Source organism: Erythrolamprus reginae, chromosome 8 (genome assembly GCF_031021105.1).
Source record: "Erythrolamprus reginae isolate rEryReg1 chromosome 8, rEryReg1.hap1, whole genome shotgun sequence".
Classification (NCBI taxonomy): domain Eukaryota; kingdom Metazoa; phylum Chordata; class Lepidosauria; order Squamata; family Dipsadidae; genus Erythrolamprus; species Erythrolamprus reginae.
Window position 1 is genome coordinate 110,755 of NC_091957.1, and position 20,504 is coordinate 131,258.

The following is a 20,504-nucleotide window of genomic DNA, read 5'->3' on the forward strand; positions in this document are numbered from 1 at the left end:
GAAGCCATTGCCTTGGATGAGCTACAAAACCTGCCAATTCTTGGCCCATAAACTCCATGGCCATCCATCAAGGAAAAGGGGGCTTCTGCTTTGCCAAAACCATCTGGCCATTCTCCTCTGAGTTCGCGGAGGGGTTGAAGCGCACTCTCTGTGCAAACGTCCTGCGTGACTCTGGACCACAAGCTCCCACCTAAGACCTGGGTGAGCGCAGCGAAGAAAGGAGGCCGCCAGATACATTCCCAGGGGCTGACACTGCCCTGACAACCTTTCCCACCACACCTGCGGTCCAGCAGAGCCCCGCGAGATTTCCTCTGCTTTGGTGGAGCATCAGCCTGGTGCTGCCGTGCTGCCCAAACCCCCTTTCACGGGCAGACAGGTTCCCTCTCCAAACCTCCCTTCGGCCAGTGGGGCTGGAGACCTTTTCCTCCAAGCTTACCAAACTTCTAGCTGCACGATGCCCTCTTCATGTTTGAATATACTTCCAGAACGCACCAGCACTACCTGAGAGCGCCCCCCCCACTCCAATGAACCTCTCCCCTTCCACTCACTTGAATCAGAGGAGCAGCGGGAAGAAATGCTCTCTGCATGCTACTCTCATGCGTATTTACCACTTGAGAAAGCTCCTCTTCTGAAAGGGCCTGGGGCACCCTCCTTCTCCCCCAACCCCACTCCGAACGGCCTCTTGCAGCAAAGTCCACCCTGAGTCTGGGAGAGAAATGCCAGTGCGGCTGCATCTGCCTTCACCTTGCGCTGATGGTGCTGCCAACATGCTCTGGGGGGTTTTGCAGCCATGGGCTGGCTCCCACTTGGGCGAAAGAAGCCCCCCCCCCCCCCCCCCCGAGGCTGCAAGCCACTTTGGATCCTCCACAGACAAGACAGATGCCTCTCTGCCAAGTCTTGGGAATAACAGAGCAGTAGCAGAATGTAAAAGCTTCCAATGAATGACCCTGCCCACTTCTGTCATTTCCCCGCAGTCCAAACCTTCCCGGTTCTGAGCAAATATTGCCGACAGGGGAGCTACCTGCCTGGGAGGGAGACCCAGGTGATAGGACCAGCCAGCCTTAGCCTGGTTTTAGACCTGCACAGCAGCTCCTCCACCTCAGAGCAGCCTCAAAGGGCCTGGACACCACCCACCCAGGAAGGCTCTGGCCGCCTCTGGGGCACTTGTGCACCCTCCCCCCCACTGGGTAGATTCTTCCCACCTTCCTGCACAGCTGCTCCCTCCCTCTCTCTCTCTCACACACACACAGGTAAAATACTGCCAGCGTTTGGCAAATAGCCCCCCTAATGCTGGGAAGGAGGCTTCCTAGCAGAGGCCTCTATTTGCCAAGGCTTGAAGGACGCCTCAGAACGTGGCCAAAGTCCCGTCCCCTGCAATATCCAAAGCAGCAAAATGGAAGGCCATTGCAATTTTCTTTTGAAAAATCACACCTAACTCCAGTCCAAGAATAAATTGATAAACTACCACAGAAAACATTCTGATGCAAAGATTCACACAACAAGACAGCAACTTTTCAGAAAAACTGACCTCCAAATACAAATACAAATCCCTCAGGTGCTTGCTCACCTGCTGAGCACAGCCTGACAGGCCTTAAAGGTAAATTAAGTATGGGGGGGGGAACCCCCAAGCTGGCCACCTGCTGATTCTTTTCCCCCCAACCTCTTTAAAAAAAACCCAAACCTTCCCCCAGGGTTAATAGCAGTGAAAAAGACCTAGAAAATCAATTATGGAAATAAAAACGTTCTTAACTGGGGGCAGAAGCACGTTTCAAGTCCCGATCTCAGGTTCGTCAGAAAAGCAATGTCCATATGTTTCCAGATGCCATTTCAACCCCTCCCTACGAAACTTTGCACAAGAGAAAATGGGAGCGTCTGTACTTAACAATAGGCAAAGAGGCATTTATTTTTTTATAATTCCAAAGTTTTTCTCTGGACAAGATTAATAAAAGGTTTCTTAAATCAAGATGCAGCATTTTGCCAGCTTATGGCAGAAACACAAGATATGGACAGGATTACTACAATGCTAGAGAGGCCAATGGCATCATTTCAGGTTACTTAGAAATAATTATGGAGTCTGTTAATTGCATATGCATTTAAGTGTGAATTAAAAAATATATGACTCACAGCTGTGGTGAAAAATAGCTGCAGGGGGAGAATACAAAATTATGAATTTCATATTTCAATCCAACTGAAGTCAGGGTTAAGGTGAAGGGAATGCAGCAGCTTTAAAGCCTTTTCTGATAAATATGTTGCTCCTGGGTAGGAATTAAGGCTCGCTAGCAGCACACAGAAACTTCAGCCAAAAAGCACCAAAGGGAAACTGAGGAATGGACCAGAAATTCTAACAAGCACGAGCATCTCCGAGACCCAGCTACAAGGAATAAACTGGAATCACTTTATAATATAAACAGATATTTTGCTCTTGGGTTAAAATGGTATAGATAAGGAACACACCCGATTTGGTGGTGGGGTGTGAATGTTTCTCTGGTGGTGGGCACCAATCACAGAGCACTTGTTCTATGGTGTGTGTGTGTTCATATTTTATAAAATCAATTAAAAAAATTATTTAAGAGAAAAGGCCCCCAGGCCCGATGATTTGGAGAGGAAAGAAGGCAGAGGTTGACAGAAGGAAATGTGTGCGACAGTGACAGTGCAATACACAGAAGGACAACACCTTGAGAGTTCCTGGGGGAAAAGACAGAAGAAAGCAGGATCGGAGGAGAAGCTTAAAGCCGAGAAACTGACCAAAGACATTTTCTTTATTGCTGGCATGGCCAGCACTGTCCACTTGGGCAAGAAAACAGCAGCAGAGAATTCCAAGAGGATAGGAAACCTGGCTTGCATTTGATGGGAGGTGACCCGTTTGCCTCCTGCGCAATTAATAATGGACCCAGAGGACTCCGAGACAGGGCAGATGCGGTGCAGGCATCCTGTGTATGCCTGACACCCGGGAGTGACAGAGAAGAGGACGTGGTATTAGAGGCTGAAGAGCAATCGGGGCCTTCTGCACCTCCTGAGAGGAGTGACTCAGGAGAAGAGGAGGAGGCTCTTCTGGATGCCAGAGTGCGCAGGGTCTCTAGGATGCATGAGTGGTTACTTAGGAAGTGTACTTGTGGGTAGCACTGCTGGCTATTGGGCCATGCTCTCAGGCTATTTAAGACGGAGTCATGCTTCACTCCGATGCAGAGAATAATGTCGTTCATCTTAGAAAACTAGTTTCCATTTGGGTTTTAAAAGCACCACATTCTTGGCTTCCTTGATGAGCTCCAGCCAAATTCTGTAAGTCGACGATAAGAAATCCTACTACAACCTATAGTAATTAGTTGTTGTATTTATCTGTTCGTGCGACTCTGGCCAGTTGCTAAGACTTTATAATCAGAGCGGTGAAGTTTTTGCTAGCATTTAACTTCTTTGTGGAAAGACTCAACTGCGTCAGACTTTTGTACATAGTAAAACTTTTATTAGTTAATCCGGTGATGGGCATCTGATTCTTGGGGGGCTGAGACAGAACAGATTGTCTGTTTGATTTAAATGTGTTGTTTGAATTTGTAAACTTTGCAGTTTTCTATTTCTGAATAGTAAATGCTGTAACTTATGTGTTCTTAGCTGTTGGATCTGATTTGGAGGCGGGTGTAACTTTGACAGTCGACAACTAAACAGTTACGTAGCATTCAAGAGAGCAATAACTCAAGAGAGTAATAACTCCACAACCCAGAAGAGCCTGCAGGGGAGAACAAGCAAGGCGTAACAATTTTGATGGTATAATTTCTGTCTTCTCTAATCTGAGTCCTCAAGGAAATCTTTTGGGCAATGACTCCTCCATTCTTAATTGTGTGGACCCTTTTAAAAAAAGAAAACTGGAAATTTACAGAAAAATAGAATTATTTCTTTGCCAAAATGGCTTTTTGGGGGCAAAATGGAGGGAAATTTATACCACAGCAACACATTTTTTTAAAGTTTTTTTCCTGAGTGCATCCACCAAATTTTGCCAGAACATAAGAACCAAAGAATTATATTTTAGATATGGCAAGTTAAAAAGTAATAGGCCTCTGGGCCAGGTTGCATTCACCCGGAGAGATCTTAAAATATGGCCAGTGCAAGTTTGCTGAACTATTAACTAAAATATGTAACTTATCACCAAAACTAACCTTGCTGCCCGAGGATGGGAATGATGCCAATGTTCACAGGCCGGTGCTTCTGATGCCTCCATCAGATGCAGGAAGTCGCAGGCTTCGCCATGAGTTCAGCTCCAACTGATGGGTGGAAGAAAATCCAGAGCTGTAGAACTCAACCTTGAACTCTAATTGCAGCCCGAATCAGACTGAGGTCATTTAGCTGAAAAGGTCCTTACTCTGCTCTCAAACCTTTGGGCCATTTACTTTAACACGGAGCACAGGATTCGCCCCCTTCCGGGTCATTTTGTTCCTATCCTGCTGGAGTGCCCCAGGGAGATTCCCAAGGAGCCAGGCCTTCAAGGGTGGACGGCCAGAATGCAACGCTTATAGGGAGCAATGGGAAAGGCCATGGGGAACCCAACAGAGAAGTCTAAACATCAAGCCCCATCCCATGTTGGGCAACAGGCCTACTTGAAGGCACCACTCCCGATTATAAGAATCATCAACCCGGTTACAGAGGACCTCCGACCCTTACCACTCCTAGGGAAAACCCCTCTGGTCTTCCATTGTAGCCTGTTACGTGCCACCCATGATCAGAGGGGGGGAGCAGCAGTAGAAGAGATCACAGAGGCAGGTGACACTTCCTCCTCCTGTGGAAGGGACTTATGCCCCGGTGGAGACGTTGTGGGTGCGCAGCACAGAGGGGAGGGCAGCCTGACGGGCTACTAGATCCCACCGACCCAACCCTCCCTCCGCTTCTGCCTTCCGTCCCAACCCTCACCCTTTGGCCCTGGCACTCGGCTGAGCTGACCCGCAAAGAGGGCACGCGGGGGCCGACTGAGAAGCCAGTGGGCTGCTTCAGAGGAGGCACGGGGGTGGGAGAATCCACCTCCCTCTTCGGATTGCCCTGCAAAGGAGGGGGCTCTGCCTTTGCAGAAAGGGGGGCATCGCCTGCCCTTCCGCCGCCCCTCTCCGTGCCTGCATTTCCACCAAGGGCCGCCTACCCACCCACTGGCTGGACCCAGACCTCGGAAGGAAAAGAGGCATTGGGGGGGGTACCAGGAAGGCCCCGTGGAAGGCCACTAAGCATGGCAGGGTGGCGGAGAAGGGAGCAGGCTGTTACCTCCCTCCCATCAACATACTTTCCTGCCTTCCCCAAGGCCTTCGGCTGCGGAGCCCCAGGCAGAACTGCACCCTGCAAAGGAGGGGGCCCACCTCCAGCACTCCTCTGCCACCCCTCTTGCCTCTCAGCGCCCCCTCAAGTCATTCCACCCCACCCCCTTTCCACCAGGGGGCAGCACTGATCTAAAAGATATCACCACCACCACAGCTTCCAAACTTTCTCATTCTGTATTAACTGTGCGTTTAGAAGAAGAAACATAACATAGGACCTCCCTTCCCCCAATAAAGCTCAGCATGGAATAAATATAAGGCAAAAGACCTACTAAGCTTTAAAAACGAAACAGGAGAAAAGAGCAGAGTTCATGTGGAAACCTTAGAAATCTCTGTAGCAAAATAACTCGTTTCAGCTGACCACAAAGACTATAAATACTCAAGATTAATTTCCCAAGCGAGTATAAAAATAAACAAATTTCAAGTTTACCAAAAAGGGGGGGGAATCAAAATTCTCTTACATCAAGAAACAGTAGACACCTCTCTGTATCCTACATGGGTCAGGCAAATACGAAAACTGTCGTACTTTTATTTACGTGAGCTTTTTTAAAAAAACTTTTATTCTGCAAGATTCAACCAAACAAAGTCACCTTTGCTTTCAATTGGATAAAATAATCAGAACTTTGTGGTTTGAGGGAAAGAAAAGACAAATCCTTCAGCGCCTCATCTGATTAGCCCTTCAGGAATCCAAGCCATCGACCGGAACTTTCAAGGCTAGGAAAGAGTCTAACTCAAGAGTACAACAACCCTGCAGTAGCCCTGCCCCCCCATCCCATGTCCTCCTCCTTTCTCTTGCAGAAACTCTAACTGAAATGTAATAGATTTGGGGGGGGGGAATTAACCTTTGTCAGAACTGCTTTACTCCTAATAGATATATTTCATTCCCAATTCATTATAACCACGAAGAGGAAAAATGGCAAATTTGTTCTTGCTGCACTGGGCTAAGAGGGCTTTGTTCAAAGCCAAGCCGAGTCTACGTAGGGGGTGGCATACAAATCTAATAAATAATAATAATTGTTCTGTCAGGCTCTCTGATAGGAGCCTCCCGAAAATTCAAGGATACAAATTTCAGACACACACAAGTTTGAAAATTCAAAACAATGTTCTTTATCCACCTCTGTCGTCAGGCATGGGGGAATTGACATGTTCCTTCCCCCTAGGCTTATAAAATTTATGCATGGTACGCTAGTGTGTATGATTGGTTTTAATTTGTGGTGTTTTTTAAAGTAATTTAAATATTGGATTTGTCTTACATTGTATTGCTATTGCTGTGAGCCGCCCCGAGTCTGCGGAGAGGGGCGGCGTACAAATCTGATTAAACTTGAAACTTGAAACTTATCACAAAAGTCAAAATAAACTAAGCACTCTTTTTGTATTGCAAAGAGCACTCTTCCCAAAACAACCAGGTAGTCTGTACAATTTCCCTTAAGCAGTCATTAAGTACTTAGCCCGCAGCTGGGGAGAAACTTCATACCCCTTCTTCTTCCAACGAAGGGAGACACATACACACACTGCTCTGCTATGGTTTCAAAGGCGTGAAAAAGCAACAAAGTCCAGCACACAAGATTCCTGACGAAACTGCAACAGATATTCTTCCACAATGGCCAAACCCACATGCTGCTATTTGTAGAAGCAGCCCTAATTACTGGCGCCCCACCCAAACACAGGTGGCCTCCCTTATTTCCTGTAATATGTTCTTACTTGGTCTCTTCTACGCATAACTCTGCGCTTGCGTGGGTCCAAAATGTCATCATCTGAAGCTATAGAAGATAAGGGAGATTGACTGCCTGGGCTGTGTGCCAAGCCCCCCTCTGCCGAGTCACTCCCACCTTCTTCTTCGTCGGAGGAAACTAAACTCTGATCTGATTCTGTCGGCAATAACACAGGCCTGTGACATGTTAAAGTTTCCCCTGCATCCACCTCCCCATTCCCTGGGGCAGGAGCTGGGCCAGAGCCAACCACAAATAATAATAATAATAATAATAATAATAATAATAATAATAATAATAATAGAAAAAACAAAGTGAAAACCAAGGAGGATCAGGACAGAGACCAAGCACACCTGACACACTTCCCAGTTTGAGTCCTATAAATCCGCAATGGTTTGCAGCAGTCACAGGCTGAGCTACATCGAGGAGGCTGCTTTTCAGAGGATTCCCCCCAACTGACCTCAGATTGTGCCCCCTTGTTCTTGTGTACACTTTCTGACCTCAGGACTAAACCTCCAGGCTCAGCCTAGACCAGCGAGGGTGAACCTCTTCTGGTTCACGTGCCAAAACGGGTGTGTGTGGGGGGTGCTAGCATGCGTGCATATGCCCATACCTCTTCCCTCCCCCCCCATGCATGCACACACACGCTCAACATGCTACCCCTGCACAGGCCCCCACCCAAGCCAGGGATGGTGGAGAAAACCACCCAATGGGCAAACCGGAAGTTCAGAAAAACAGACTTCCGCTTTGCCCCACTATGCTGTTTGTTGCATTCCGGAGGTTCCAGGGAAGCCCCAGAGAGCAAAAAAACACTTTCTGAATTCTGAAGTTTCCCAGGAAGAGATGAACGGGAGAGACGGCCAAGAGACTTCGACAGGAGGGCAGAGAGAGATCCAGCAGAGGGGCAGCTAATTTTCCTGATGTGGATGGCAAGACTGTATACAGTGGTGGGTTGCTACCAGTTCAAATCGGCATGGTAGACTGGTATCGGCAGCAGCAGGAGGCAGTGCCCACCTCTCTGGACGTTATCAAAAAGCCCTCTGCCCATGCACAGAAATTTTGTGCCTACACAAAGGGCACCTGCACCCGTTCCCAAACCGGCAGAAAAAGTAAGAAGAACCCACTACTACCTTAGTACCAATCCTTAGTTGGTTCCTGGAGGCGCAATGAGTACCAAACATTTCCCCCCATAAGAATTCATGCAGTGAGAGTCACAATTTTCACGTCGAGCACCCAATTAAACCAGTTTCAAAGCAGTTGAGTACCAAGGGGCCCCCGTATTATCCGCAGGGAAAACAGCTGTCCTGCAGCCAGGGGAGAGTGAAAACGGCCAAAAAGAAGGCCAAAAACCAGCTGGCGCCCCCTGCAGCTGACAAAGGGCCACACTTTGCCACACTGTGGAAAACATGCCCTAAGTCCCTGGGCTACAATAACTGCAGAATCTTCATCTTTCCTAAAGTGTGTCGTCTATCAGGCCGGAGATGTTTTTGGACTGGACCTATTTTACAAATTCTGGCAGCCCTTCCCCAAAGCACAACAGAAAAAGGTGAGAAAAGTTTCTTGCCCCCCATCCTGAGGCCTGCGGGATGGGGCTCTCGACTGCAGAAATCGAACGGTGCCCTACAATTCCTCGTGATTCGACAGACACAAACACGCAAGAAATAAACCAAGTAGAATAAAGAAAATGCAGCTGCAATCAAGTTCCCACGAACAACCCTGCTCTTGCTGCATGTGGAAGAGCGCTTCCTCCCAGAAGCTCTGCGCAGAGCAGCCGACAGCACCTCACCAGGGCCCTGCGTGAGATCATCATCGTCGTCACCATCATCACCACCACCATCATCATCGTCTGTATCGGTAAATCCCAACAAGGAGCACTGGGACCCTCACAATGCAAAGACATCCCCACTCACCTTGAAGCAACAACCCCTTCCCACAAATCAGTGTGCAGCCTCAAACCTTCTTCCTTCATATGTGTCACAACATGAATAACTGATCCAGAGGAGGCTTTCCTTGGGTTATTATAACCTTCTAAGCCAAAACAGTTGATTCTGAGCCATCAGAAATCACTGAACCGAGGTCCGTATTCTCCTGAAAGTACCAGGTCCAGCAAATGTAACCATAGGGGATGCATCTCCATTTATTATTGCATTGTCCCAAGCAAAGCAAAGCTTAAATTATTAATTTAAACCACTTTTTCTGTTTGCATAACACAGTGAACATAACATGTTGCTTCCTACTATGCATTAAATTTAACCAATCTTTCAAGTGAACCAAAGTGTGCTTGCTGATAACAATTAGAGCCACTAAGTCTTTAACTCAGTTAAATTGTATCTTGCACACTCAGCCCTTAAACAGCGGTAGGAAACCTGACATGTGCCTGAGCGAGTGAGTGGATGAATTTATAGTAGTTTCAAATCCTCAAAAGAGAAACCAGAGTTTTAAACTTTTAAAGGTCTTGTTTCAACTGATGTCATAAGAGACTCCCAAATCTGTCTAATCCAAAATGTATTCAAGAGTGAGGCTTTCAGTTACATTCAAAACGTGAATGTGAACCCATCTCTACAATGTCAGCATCAATTTTCACATTATATGGCCAACACTTTCCCCTAGAGTTGCAACATTGAGACAGACACCGGCTCCCTTATTTGGAATTTAGCTGCCCAAAGGGTCCAAGATAGAAAAGGCTGCTAAAATTGCTCCCGCCTCTCTTCCTGGCCTGTGGCAGCAGTTTAACTTTACAGATGTTAGAAGATGATCTCTGCCCACGAAAGCCTGACTGGCACATATAAAGCTATTAAATCAAGTCAGAGACCTCTGGCCTTCCAGATGTTCCTGAATAACCACAGTCCACTCTTAAAGGCACAGAGCAATCTATACCCCTGAGTCTTTCGCTCTAACATCCTTACAGCGCCAGTGAATGAATGGGCTGTCCTCTCACACTACAGATGTTCTGAAAGAACTAGAGGTGTGGGTAAGATTTTGCAGTAAGTCCATGCCAGTTGCAAACTACTTAGGTATATACAAATGGGGAAAACGCTCAGGACTCTACATCAAATTTGTGTCTGTAACATAAATATTTATTGAAAAAAATTAACGTGTTTCAATTTTCAACCTATAATACAGTGGCTAGAATGTCAGTCTAGAATCACTCAGGTTATAAGAACTCTGAAACACTTATACTCTCTTGGCCAAATGTCCTTCATATGGATTTTCTTTCTCACTGTTTCCTTAAAAAATACATATTTTTTGTAAACAGAATTATTTTGAAATTACAAATAGAAAAAATTCCTATGCACATTCATAGAAAATTTCCAGTTTGCATTGGAAAATGTTCAAATCAATATTGTATTTATTTCTCTTGCATACTTGCTGAGGATAGAATTTGATAAACATGAAATGTTTTTACTGTCACATTTGCCTGATTGATTTACATTTTTCAGCTACATAACCAGGCACAGTAAGGCAAACATATACAACACAATGTATTAGTAGGAATAAATTTTCCAGGGGGTGGGGGGAGTCACCATTACAGATATTTTTTGTCCCATGTTCACAGCCCAGACGAATGGAACTGAAACACAACACCACAAACACCAAGTCACTTGTAGATGCACAGAAAGTCAAGTTTGGAAGGAACTTTAAATAGTTCAACCATTGCCTACTGCAGGAATCTAACATTATTGTAGCAGCCTGCTTAACTTTCCAAGTTCCCAGGTCAAGAAGCTGAAGACCCAGTTGCAAGATTTAAGCAATTCTAAAAAATGACGGGAAGGGGGATCAGTCTATCTCTTGGCATTTTCCATCTATCAAAGCCAACTATCTGGGAGAAAGTTGTGCTCCTCACAAGCCCATCAGAAAAGGGGATTTTTAAAAGTAGGACTTGGTGAATTTAAAAATAAATAAACCCAGTTTTGCTCTTTTTGCAAGAACATGGGCTATGAATTGCGGCAGTGGTGAACAAGGGAGGACTTACGGTGGCCCTCAGAGTTTCAGCCACCCCCTAACTGCAAGTTCGGATGTTCAGCTTTCTACAAAGTCAGTGCAGAAGCCTGCAGAAAATCAAAGCCAATCCCTTGAGGTCCAGCCCTCACTTACTGACACCTCTGGGACTGCTGGAAATGGCTTTGTTAAGTGATGGTCACAAGATGTCCCTCTTTATGACCACATCACTTACTGGCAGCAATCTCAGTCCAAATTACCAGTTCAGCCCAAGGACTGCTTTGGATTATTTTGCTCGAAGTAAAGACTCGGAAAGCGACAGCTTTTAGCCCTACCTACGGAGCACGAAAGACTCCGAAGCAGCCACCTTTCAACCCATCGCAGCGGTCAGCATAAAGAAGATGCAGTCTCCAATTTCCACAGTTTCAAGCTTAACACAGCCTATGCACGTTTACTCTAAAGCCAGGCAGGTTTGTCTGGAAGCGGCCCTGGTCAGTGGATCTCCACATTCTGGGAAAAGACAGCAGTTGTAGGATCTGTCCCTCTCAGCATCACGGTGAAGAGGAGGAGGAAGGTGAAGAAGCACAGCTGTTGCCTTAAGCACTTTAGAGACAGGTGGAATTTGGAAAAAGAGTAAAATCCACCCAAAAATCTCATGGTGAGAGTTCAGGAACACACAGAAGTCCACTCTCCTGTTGTAACCCTAACCTGAACAGACAAGACCAACCATCCACCTATGAAAACAAAGGCTGAGGAAGCAGGCAGGGAGCCCCACAACTCTGCCCAGCAGACAACTGATAGGGGGACCCTCCCAACAGCTAAGGCCTCCGTCTCTGCTCTGCTAAGTTTGGCTGGTTGTATCCTGGTGGGTCTACAAAAAGCAGCTTTTTCCTCAGTGCTTCACTGTTTTATTTTCAATGTGTTATTAATAACCACTTAGTTCTTTTTCAAAGGAGTGGTTTAGAGTATGGCATCGGGCTCTCTGCTTCTGTTTGATGTAACGGAAATAAACTGTTATCCCACTCAAAATGTTGGTTATTTCTGTACTATTAAAAATTAACAATAGCCCTTATAATATGTTTGGCTATAGTATTAACATACAAACATTGTTCATATTTCTAATTTGAATATTGTTAATGGCAAGATTTACACTGCATGAATTCATTTCTCCCCCAATATTAGCAGCCGTGGTCCAAAACAGGGGTGTATGGGGTACTCGGGGAGGGGCAGCACCTCTGGTGCAGGGGCAGGTTGGGTCATTCTAGGGCAGCTCATTCACCTTTGGTCCCCACCTGTCACTCAGCTCTCACCTGTGGCTCCCAGGAGCTGTAGCATGCGCAGTGGCCACACCCCTGGACAACAGCTTCGACAGGCTGGCCAAACCAGGCTGAGAGTAGTCGATGGGTCATTGACCTTCAGCAAGACAGGGACTTTTCTATCCCAAACATGTGAAGACAGGTTCCGTCGGACTGAGCCTAGGAAACCTACTAGAATAGGTCAAGGGTCATGAAGACCCTCTCTGCCAGCGATGTGATACGCTAAGAGCATGGCAAGACATGGAAGACGCCCTGGCCAACCGCTAGGAGAAGGGAAACTCCGACTGCAAACCGCCACTGCTTTATGGCTCTGTCCATCCTTGGAAAAGGCTTCAGGAGTCAACCTTGAGGCAAAATCCAGAGCCGGAGTCCCGGAAGCAGTTCGTGACTGTGTACAGCCACGTAGCTGGAGCCCATCGTATTGGCCTTTGCCCTCCATTGGATTATTCCAGAGAGGTGGGGGGGTGTCTGCTGCTTGGGTAACAGTCTACCCTCCATACTGACCTACCCAGGCCTCGTGCTCTGGGGAGTTCAGAGCACGATACCATGGTCTTTCGAGACAGAAGGATGTCAACGCAGTCATAAACACATGAGCTCGTACTCAAAATAGCTTATGGGGGTGGTATCCTAGCAACTGTACAACACACCTGTAAGGTAAGCTAGTTACCTGCCAGAGTTGAGGTCTCCTTCCCTGTGACTTTCTAATACTTCAATAAAAACCAAGAGAACAATTTTAATGAACGCAGAGACCTGCTTTGATAGTAAATGATGAATGTTGAGCCTGAAGAAAAATGAGAGTGCAGGTGAGACGGAGCACAGGCGGTGACTAGCTTTGCCAAAGCCTTAGGACAATGACAAGTCAGGTACCTTAGGCAACCACCTCCCACCCTGCCTTGAAAAACACAAAGCCCCTCCTCAAAGTTCCCCCAGTAATTCACCTGCCCTTCCTAGACTTAATGGGTTTTGTGTAGAGTCAATTTCCTCTGGTCAATTCCCTCCTCTTTGGATTCCCTTGGCTTCGGCCATTAATAACAGCCAGCTCATTCCAGACCAGAATAACCAAGGCCCCCTCTCCAAACTGAGCAAGGGCATTCTTCCCTTCAAAGGATTTTAAGAGATAATCAAGCAAAACTAACAAAGTAACTGATTGTGTGACATATCATTTTATTTTAAATCGACTCTGCCAGTGTAGCCCATCCAGAAAATCTCCTATAAGAATCAGCCAGCAGGAGCTTGCTTGGGTAAACATATAAACTGTTAATCTGTGACTGGTTAAATTGAATTGCAACCGTTCTTAATTCTTAAACTGTCAGTCTCCTTTCTTGCACAGAATTTCTGCAGAAAACATTATCCCTAAGTACTATAAAAATTAAAACTATCTGAGCTGTTTTGAAAATTGCTTGTTTTTTAATTGTTCCAGAATCTTCCCAAAAATCCAAACAATCTCCTCCCCCTTTGATGGGGGAGGAAGGAAATGGGATTGGTCAGAGATGAAATCTGTAATTGCACTCCTCCCCCCTCCCTTAGGAATAACATCCCCTGAATTTTCAATTCAATATTCAATTTTAGTTTAGATTGCAATTGCAGCAAATACAGTTAACAATCCAACTTCCACACACAACCCAGGATTTTTTTTTTGAAATTCTAATTTTTTTTAAAAAAACCAGTTTAGACAAACTTTTAAATTTTCAAAAACGTTTTATTTCTACACTGAGGCTCATGGAATGGGGGGAAATATTTTAAGCTGCAGAAATCCCTTCTGTTCCAGCCCAGCAATGCCCCTTTCAAGGCTCCCTGCTGCAGCTGTGGAGTCGGCCATCTTGATATTTTGTTCCCATTTTAAAGTGGAGACTCTGCAGGATTTGCCCTTTTCTCTCCCCCTCCCTTCAAATTTCATTCTTCCCTGAACCTTTTGGCTCAGATTCAGGAGCTGCACATCCCTTTCTACAGAGAGCTAAGTGAAAAAATTCTGTGAATTGGTTACTCATTCTTTATAAAATGCAAATCAAAACAGAAAAGAAGAGACAGACACCACCAAAACTCAAAAGGCAATTTTACTACTCACAAATCCATGTGAGAAATTCAAAGATATATTGATAACTACAAACTAATCAATACTTGTTAGTAAAATTTTCAGCTTGGTTATGGAGCAAAAAACCCCAATTTTTTAAAATTCCTTAAGAAATCATAATTGAATTTTGCAAATTTTGGTTGTTTTTTTTAAAAAAAAATCTGCAACTTTGCATCTGCAGTTTCCGGAACCAGTAGTATTTCCCATTCCCTATTATTAGTCTAATGATGCCTTTATATACAGATACAAAAGTGTTACATTGATTGAACTCTAAAACGATGTTATCTTGTGCTATTTTAGGGTGGAGGCAAAACAGAACCATTCCCCCCAGTTCTACACGGCTTATGAATTAAATGCTAGAATCATTATTTTAATTGTGCTAACAACACAAGATTTCAGAAAATAGATGTCCGTTCAGAACAAAAGGCTTTTCTATCATCTTAACTTGAGCTTCTCTGACCTGCAGGTTTGGCTCATGTTTAAAAACAAAGCTCTTTCAAATCAGATTTCAATAAAAAACTTCAAAGTCATTCCCCACTAAAAAAATTGGGGTGTGTCCTCAGAAATTTTAATATAATGTACACACTTCTTTAAAAATTGGGAGATTAAGTTACACTCCGTAAGAAAATAATTCCAATACTAAGGTACTTAACCGTGAGATCCTTTCGAATTTGCAAGTACGGTACGATTCTTAATTGCTTTGCAACAATTCTCCCAATTGATGTTTTTCAACATGTTCTTTTTCTCCCAAATTTTATTTCCCGATACCTCCCGTAAAAGAGCTTGTTTCTCATTTTAAAAGATGGGGGAAAGAACGTCGATTTCATCAAATTCAATCTTAATTTGCATATTAAAGCCTCCGGTTTAAAACAAAAAATTTGCTGACATCCAAGAGAAGCGAGCGATGCTCTGCTGTTTCCAGCATTTCCCAGATTCAGAAAATTCCAGAAGCGAAAAAGATCTCTCAAAAACAGGCAACGATTTAAACTTTCCCTTCGGAAACAACGAAAAGAGAAAAAAAATATTTTTTTCTCTCAAATTTCATTTCTTTCTTTTCCCCCTATTTTTCGGAATAGTCTCCTCTAGGGGGCGTCGTTTTAATAAGAAAACTCGTTTGGAGAAAATTAGAAAAAAGAAAAAGACCCAACACACACACACACACACACACACACACACACCGCAGCCAGAGCGGGCGGAGAGCGGCGCGGCCCTCGGGCAAAGCGGGTCGGGGCCCTCGAGGCCCGCGCCAGGCCCGGCAGCCCGAGGGGGGGGGAGACGGGGGGGTTGGCGCGAGGCAGACGTGGCCGCTCCGGGGAGACGGGACGGGCGGGGCTGCCCCCGGGGCCGTGGAGCGAGCGAGCGAGCGCGCTTACCTGCGCCGACGGGGCGGGGGTCCCTCCTGCGCCCTCGGTCCCTTCCGGGGAAGAGGCGGCGGCGGCTGCTCCCTCCCCGCCGGGGCCGCCGGGCTCCTTCATGGGGCTGGGCTGGCGGGCGAGGGGCGGCCGAGGGGGCTCCCGCCGGACCGGGCCGCCGCTCTGACTCGCCAAGCTGCTGCTCCCGCGAGGCGCACAATGCGGAGCGGCCGCCGCCGGCGCCGCCTCCCTGGCCGCTGCAGGAGCCGCAGGCGCCGCAGGGGGAGCGCGGGTGGGCGGCTCGGGCCCCTCCGCCCCCTGCGAGGCCATGGGCCGCTTCAGCGCTGCCGGGCCGAGCTGGGCCGGGGCGGAGAGCGCGCCGCAGTCGGCGCCGCCATGGCAGGGGGAGGCGGGGGCGGGGGCGGGCCCGGCGGGAGGGCAGGGGGAGGCGGCCAGCACTCGCCTCAGCCAGCCGGCCTCCACGCCGCACCGCGCTGCGCCCAGGGCGCGTCTCCGCCTCCGCCTCGCGCGCCGCCGCCCCCTCCGCCGCCGCCCCCTCCGCCTGGGCCACGCGGGGTTGTTGTGCTTCCTCCTCCGGCTCAGGCAGAGGGATCCCGGGGGCGCCCTGCACCTGCCGCCCAGGCCCTGCCAAGCCCCCAAGCCAGGCCTCGCCCCCCGCCCTCCCTCCCTGTCTCTGAGGCGGGGAGGTCACCGCCCTCGGCCCGGCCCCCCCGGAAAGGCTCCCAGCAGCCACGGGAGCCTCCGCCGCAGCCGTCCTGGGACTCGCCGTGGAGACAATGGAGCGGTGACCGCATGAACCGGCGGGGCCGACTGGGCAGCTTTGCCCGAGCCAACTCGAAGGGCCCCTGACTGCCTGCCTGGCCTATGTGCGGCCCCTCTCGGTCAGAAACAACCCCGCGGGGCAAAAGCAAGCAAAGCCATCAGAGAAATCAGAGCCCACGGACCAGCCCCTAGGAAAACCATCCCTCACTGACCGATTCCGCCCACTAACCTGGGGGACAAGCAGGGAGATTTCTAGCAGTCTGACCTGCCTGTTTATTTATTCCATTTCTTTTATCTTTTATGCCGCCCTTCTCCTTGGACTCAGGGCGGCTTGCAACATGTTAGCAATGGCACTTTTTAACAGAGCCAACCTCTCCCCCCCCCCCACACACAATCCGGGACCTCATTTGACCCACCTTGGAAGGAGGGAAGGCTGAGTCAACCTTGAGCCGGTGGTGAGATTTGAACCACTGACCTGCAGATCCAGCAGTCAGCGTTAGTGGCCTGCAGTACGGCACAGAAAATTGGTGTCTGGCAAGAATGGGGCTTTCGTCTCCCACTACTTAAAAACATTATTGGTGTTTGCAGCATTGGTAGGACAGGGGCCGCCACACGCTGGGCTCGCCTCATAGCCCCTTCCTCTTCCTCTCCCTCCTCTTCTGTGCCGCAAGGAAGCCCCATAGCTGGGAGGCCTTGCTGGCAGGCGGGTGATGGAGCCGCCTAAGCATCGCCTGCTGCAATGAAGCGAAAGCGATGTCCGTCTACGCCTCCCCTCCCCTTCAAACATCCCTGCGCGTACATGAGTGCATGCATGCATTTTATTTATTTGCATCATCCAGGGAGACGACAAAATCATGGATGCAACAACACTTTAAAATGATGGCGAGTAGTAGGCGCATCCAACATTTTACTTTGTTTTTAAAAAAATCTATCTTCAAGGATAGATAAAGCATAGCTCCAGGCAGTCTGCCTGGTGCCCCCCACCCTCCCAGGAGGCCCACATTCCGAGGGCAGCCGGAGGGTCTTCCTAACCGATTCCTGCTTCCCAGGAGGGGAAGGCAACGTGGAAGGGAATTCAGTGCCCCGAACCCGGAGCATTTGGGAGAGGGCTCTCGGTGCCCGGGGGGGGGGGGAACAGAGACTCCCAAGCTATGGGCAGCCCCGGACAAGCTCTTGTGACCACACGACCCCACCTTCCCCACCCCACTGAGGCTCCCTTGCCACTCACCGGAGCCCACGGTGCCCTCGAGAGACCCACTCCTCCTGTGAGGCGGGCAGGAGGATGCAAAGGGGCGCCCAGTGGGGAGAGCCGCACGTACTGGGACTGCACTGCCCCCCCAGTCTCCCCTCCCTCCCGTGATCCCCCCAGAATGAGGCCCCGGCATATCCTTTATGGAGTCTGAACGAGAGGCCTTGCTGAAGGTCCTTCTTCCCTGGGAAGGAGAGGCCTGAGGGGTCATCTGTGGTCCAGCCTCTGCATTACACCCTTAGGTCAGAGTACGTGCGCATGTGCATGGTCAATGGATTGCTGCTCATTCGTTGCCTGACAAACAAATTTGCCTCAGAAATTAATGTAGCGGCAAATAAATGGCTTAACTTGCATTGTCTCTTTATTTACCCTAAATAGACATGACACAGTAAAAAACAAAACGACAAAAATATTTTAAACTGTAGAGATCGGCCTGAGTAGCAAACTTGAGTGTCCAAAGATTCATTGGAGCAGATTTGATCTTTCTGGACCCAAACAATCCCAGGCCCTCACGCCTCCTTTTGCAACCCAGCACAGAAGTGTGAAGGTTGTTGCAACAAGAGGCAGTAAGCTTTCTGCACACCTGCCTGGGCCAGAGGCCTAAGAATAAGGAACAAGAGTGACACACACACATACACACACACACACACTCCAAGAGTCAGAGAGAAAACCAGGAGACAATAAGGTGATTAAAAAAACCATTGCACTTAAGTTTGAAAGGAAACTCCAAGAGGGAACCATTCTCTCCCGCGCGCACGGAATCCCACCGGGAGGCTTCAATAAATAAACTTAGCCAGGGTTCTGCCCTGCAGGCAGTGGAAGAGAAGCAGGGCAATCCCTCTGCCCCCCCACCCCCATGTCTCTTGCCCTGATGGGGGGGCTCCCCCTCCCCCCCTCCCATGCCCTTTGAGGTTGTGGCCCACGCACGCCCCCCCCGAGAGGAGCGGAAGGAACTTCACAGTCTGCTCCTGGGCAGCTTTGGGCAAGAGGACGTCATCGTACCAGAGGGGGGAAGAAGGTTCCTGGGAAGGAGGGGGGAATTCCGTCGCCCCTTTGGGTGGGTGGGTGGGGTGGGGGTCTCCCTTAGCCGCAAACTGCATGGTCCGTAAGGTGTCTTCTACAGAGGACCTGCGCTGGGTTTCCTCGGGTGGGTGAGGTCCAGGTACAGGTCCGAGCGCAGGAAGCGGGGGTAGGAGTCCTTCTCCATCAGGCCATAGATCCGCCTCTGGGCCAGGTCAAAGCAGCCCCAGGTGGCGCTCTGCAGGTTCCCTTGGGTGTGTTCCCGCGTGTAGGAGTCCAGGTTGACCTAGAGCAGGACGGGCAGACACGGGTCACTCTCAGGCTGCCGCTGGCTCAGAAATTCAAGGGACAAATAACCACAGCTCATTGCGTCCGTGTAGCTTTGGACGAGTGGCATCCCCTCTGCTAGAATTCTGTCTAGTCATGAAACAGGCTTCAAAAACCTGTCAGACCTATTCTGACCTTACAGTGCAGAGAAGGCAAAAGAGAAGGAGGAGGAGGAGGAGAAGAGGAAGGAGGAGGAGGAGGAGAAGAGGAAGGAGGAGGAGAAGAGGAAGAAGGAGAAGAAGAGGAAGAAGAAGGAGGAGGAGGAGGAGAAGAGGAAGAAGGAAGAGGAGAAGAGGAAGAAGGAGAAGGAGGAGAAGAGGAAGAAGAAGGAGGAGAAGGAGGAGGAGAAGAAGAGGAAGAAGGAAGAGGAGAAGAGGAAGAAGGAAGAGGAGAAGAGGAAGAAAGGAGGAGGAGGAGAAGAGGAAGAAGGAGCAGGAGGAGAAGAAGAGGAAGGAGAAGAAGAAGGAGGAGGAGGAGGAGGAGGGAGAACCGAGGCCTGCAGTCTTTAGCATCTTTCAGGATTTCATGGGGCCCCTCCATCCCACAGGGGCTCCCGTTGGCCTCGTTTCTCTGATGAAATCCCGGCAGGAGGTGAGCGCAGGGGTCCCACTTCTCCAAGCAGGGTGGCCCCCAACATCCCTTCTGCCACTCACCTCTTTGCAGGACTGGACAGCAATGTATTCGGTGAAGATGGTCCTGGCTTTGGCTACCATCTTGGCCTGGGACTTGATGTTCTTGTATTCCTCGCAGGCCAGCCAGAAGTCCAGGTTCTCCTCACTGAACTCTGTACGCAGGAAGGAGCGGAAGGCAGCCACCCCGCCTGAGGAGGGGAGAGGGGTGGAGAGGTTGCAAAGGGGGCACCCTCAAGGCCTCTTTGGCGCAGCCCCCTTACAGGGGAAGCAGGCAACATAGAAACGCCACAAGCAAATCAAAAGGGGGAGGGTACCCCTGTTCCTTCCCCCTCAGCTGGGCCACCTCCATGCCGAGAGGCAGACTCTGGGCTGAAAAGAAACATTACAGGCTTCGTATCCGGAGGAGAAGTTGGACTGAGGGGACTTTGGTTTGGTTCAGTATCTCTGGGCATCTCCGAGAGGAGGCTGTTCCTAAACTCAACCCAATTTCTTTCAACCGGGTCTCTCCAATAGAGACACACGGTACAGATACTATGCCCCTGTCTTTCTGGAGGAGGGTCTCTGCACATGAGAACACAAGAGCATCAGAAGAGCCGTGATGAATGGGGCCAGAGCCCATCGGGTCCACCATTCTGTGTCCCTTTCCCTTGACCCCCAACCAATGGGACCCAAGGGAACCCGGCCTGCCTCAACCCACATAGAGAAGGAGAGAGAAAGAGGGAAGGAGGGAGGGAGAGAGAACACAAGAGCATCAGAAGAGCCGTGATGAATGGGGCCAGAGCCCATCGGGTCCACCATTCTGTGTCCCACAGTGGGCC

General features: G+C 48.9%; 2 protein-coding genes across 9 annotated transcripts in view; both read right to left on the reverse strand.

Moving 5' to 3' along the window:
- Nucleotides 1–15,882, reverse strand: part of ZNF618 (zinc finger protein 618) — a 43,039-nt gene extending 27,157 nt beyond the window's left edge. For 7 of the 8 annotated variants that reach the window (XM_070758361.1, XM_070758359.1, XM_070758358.1 and 4 more), the window contains exon 1: nucleotides 15,697–15,882. In XM_070758361.1, coding sequence (XP_070614462.1) covers nucleotides 15,697–15,798 — 102 coding nt within the window. In that variant the 5' untranslated portion in view covers nucleotides 15,799–15,882. Of the gene's footprint in view, nucleotides 1–4,148; nucleotides 4,254–15,696 lie in introns of all 8 variants that reach the window. The other variant, XM_070758363.1, reaches the window with a different exon arrangement.
- A 2,168-nt stretch (nucleotides 15,883–18,050) lies between these two features.
- LOC139170834 (regulator of G-protein signaling 3-like) overlaps nucleotides 18,051–20,504 on the reverse strand; it is a 47,530-nt gene continuing 45,076 nt past the window's right edge. Inside the window, 2 exon segments of the mRNA XM_070758365.1 lie at nucleotides 18,051–19,013; nucleotides 19,708–19,874. Of these exon segments, the coding sequence (XP_070614466.1) occupies nucleotides 18,825–19,013; nucleotides 19,708–19,874 (356 nt within the window). The 3' untranslated portion in view covers nucleotides 18,051–18,824.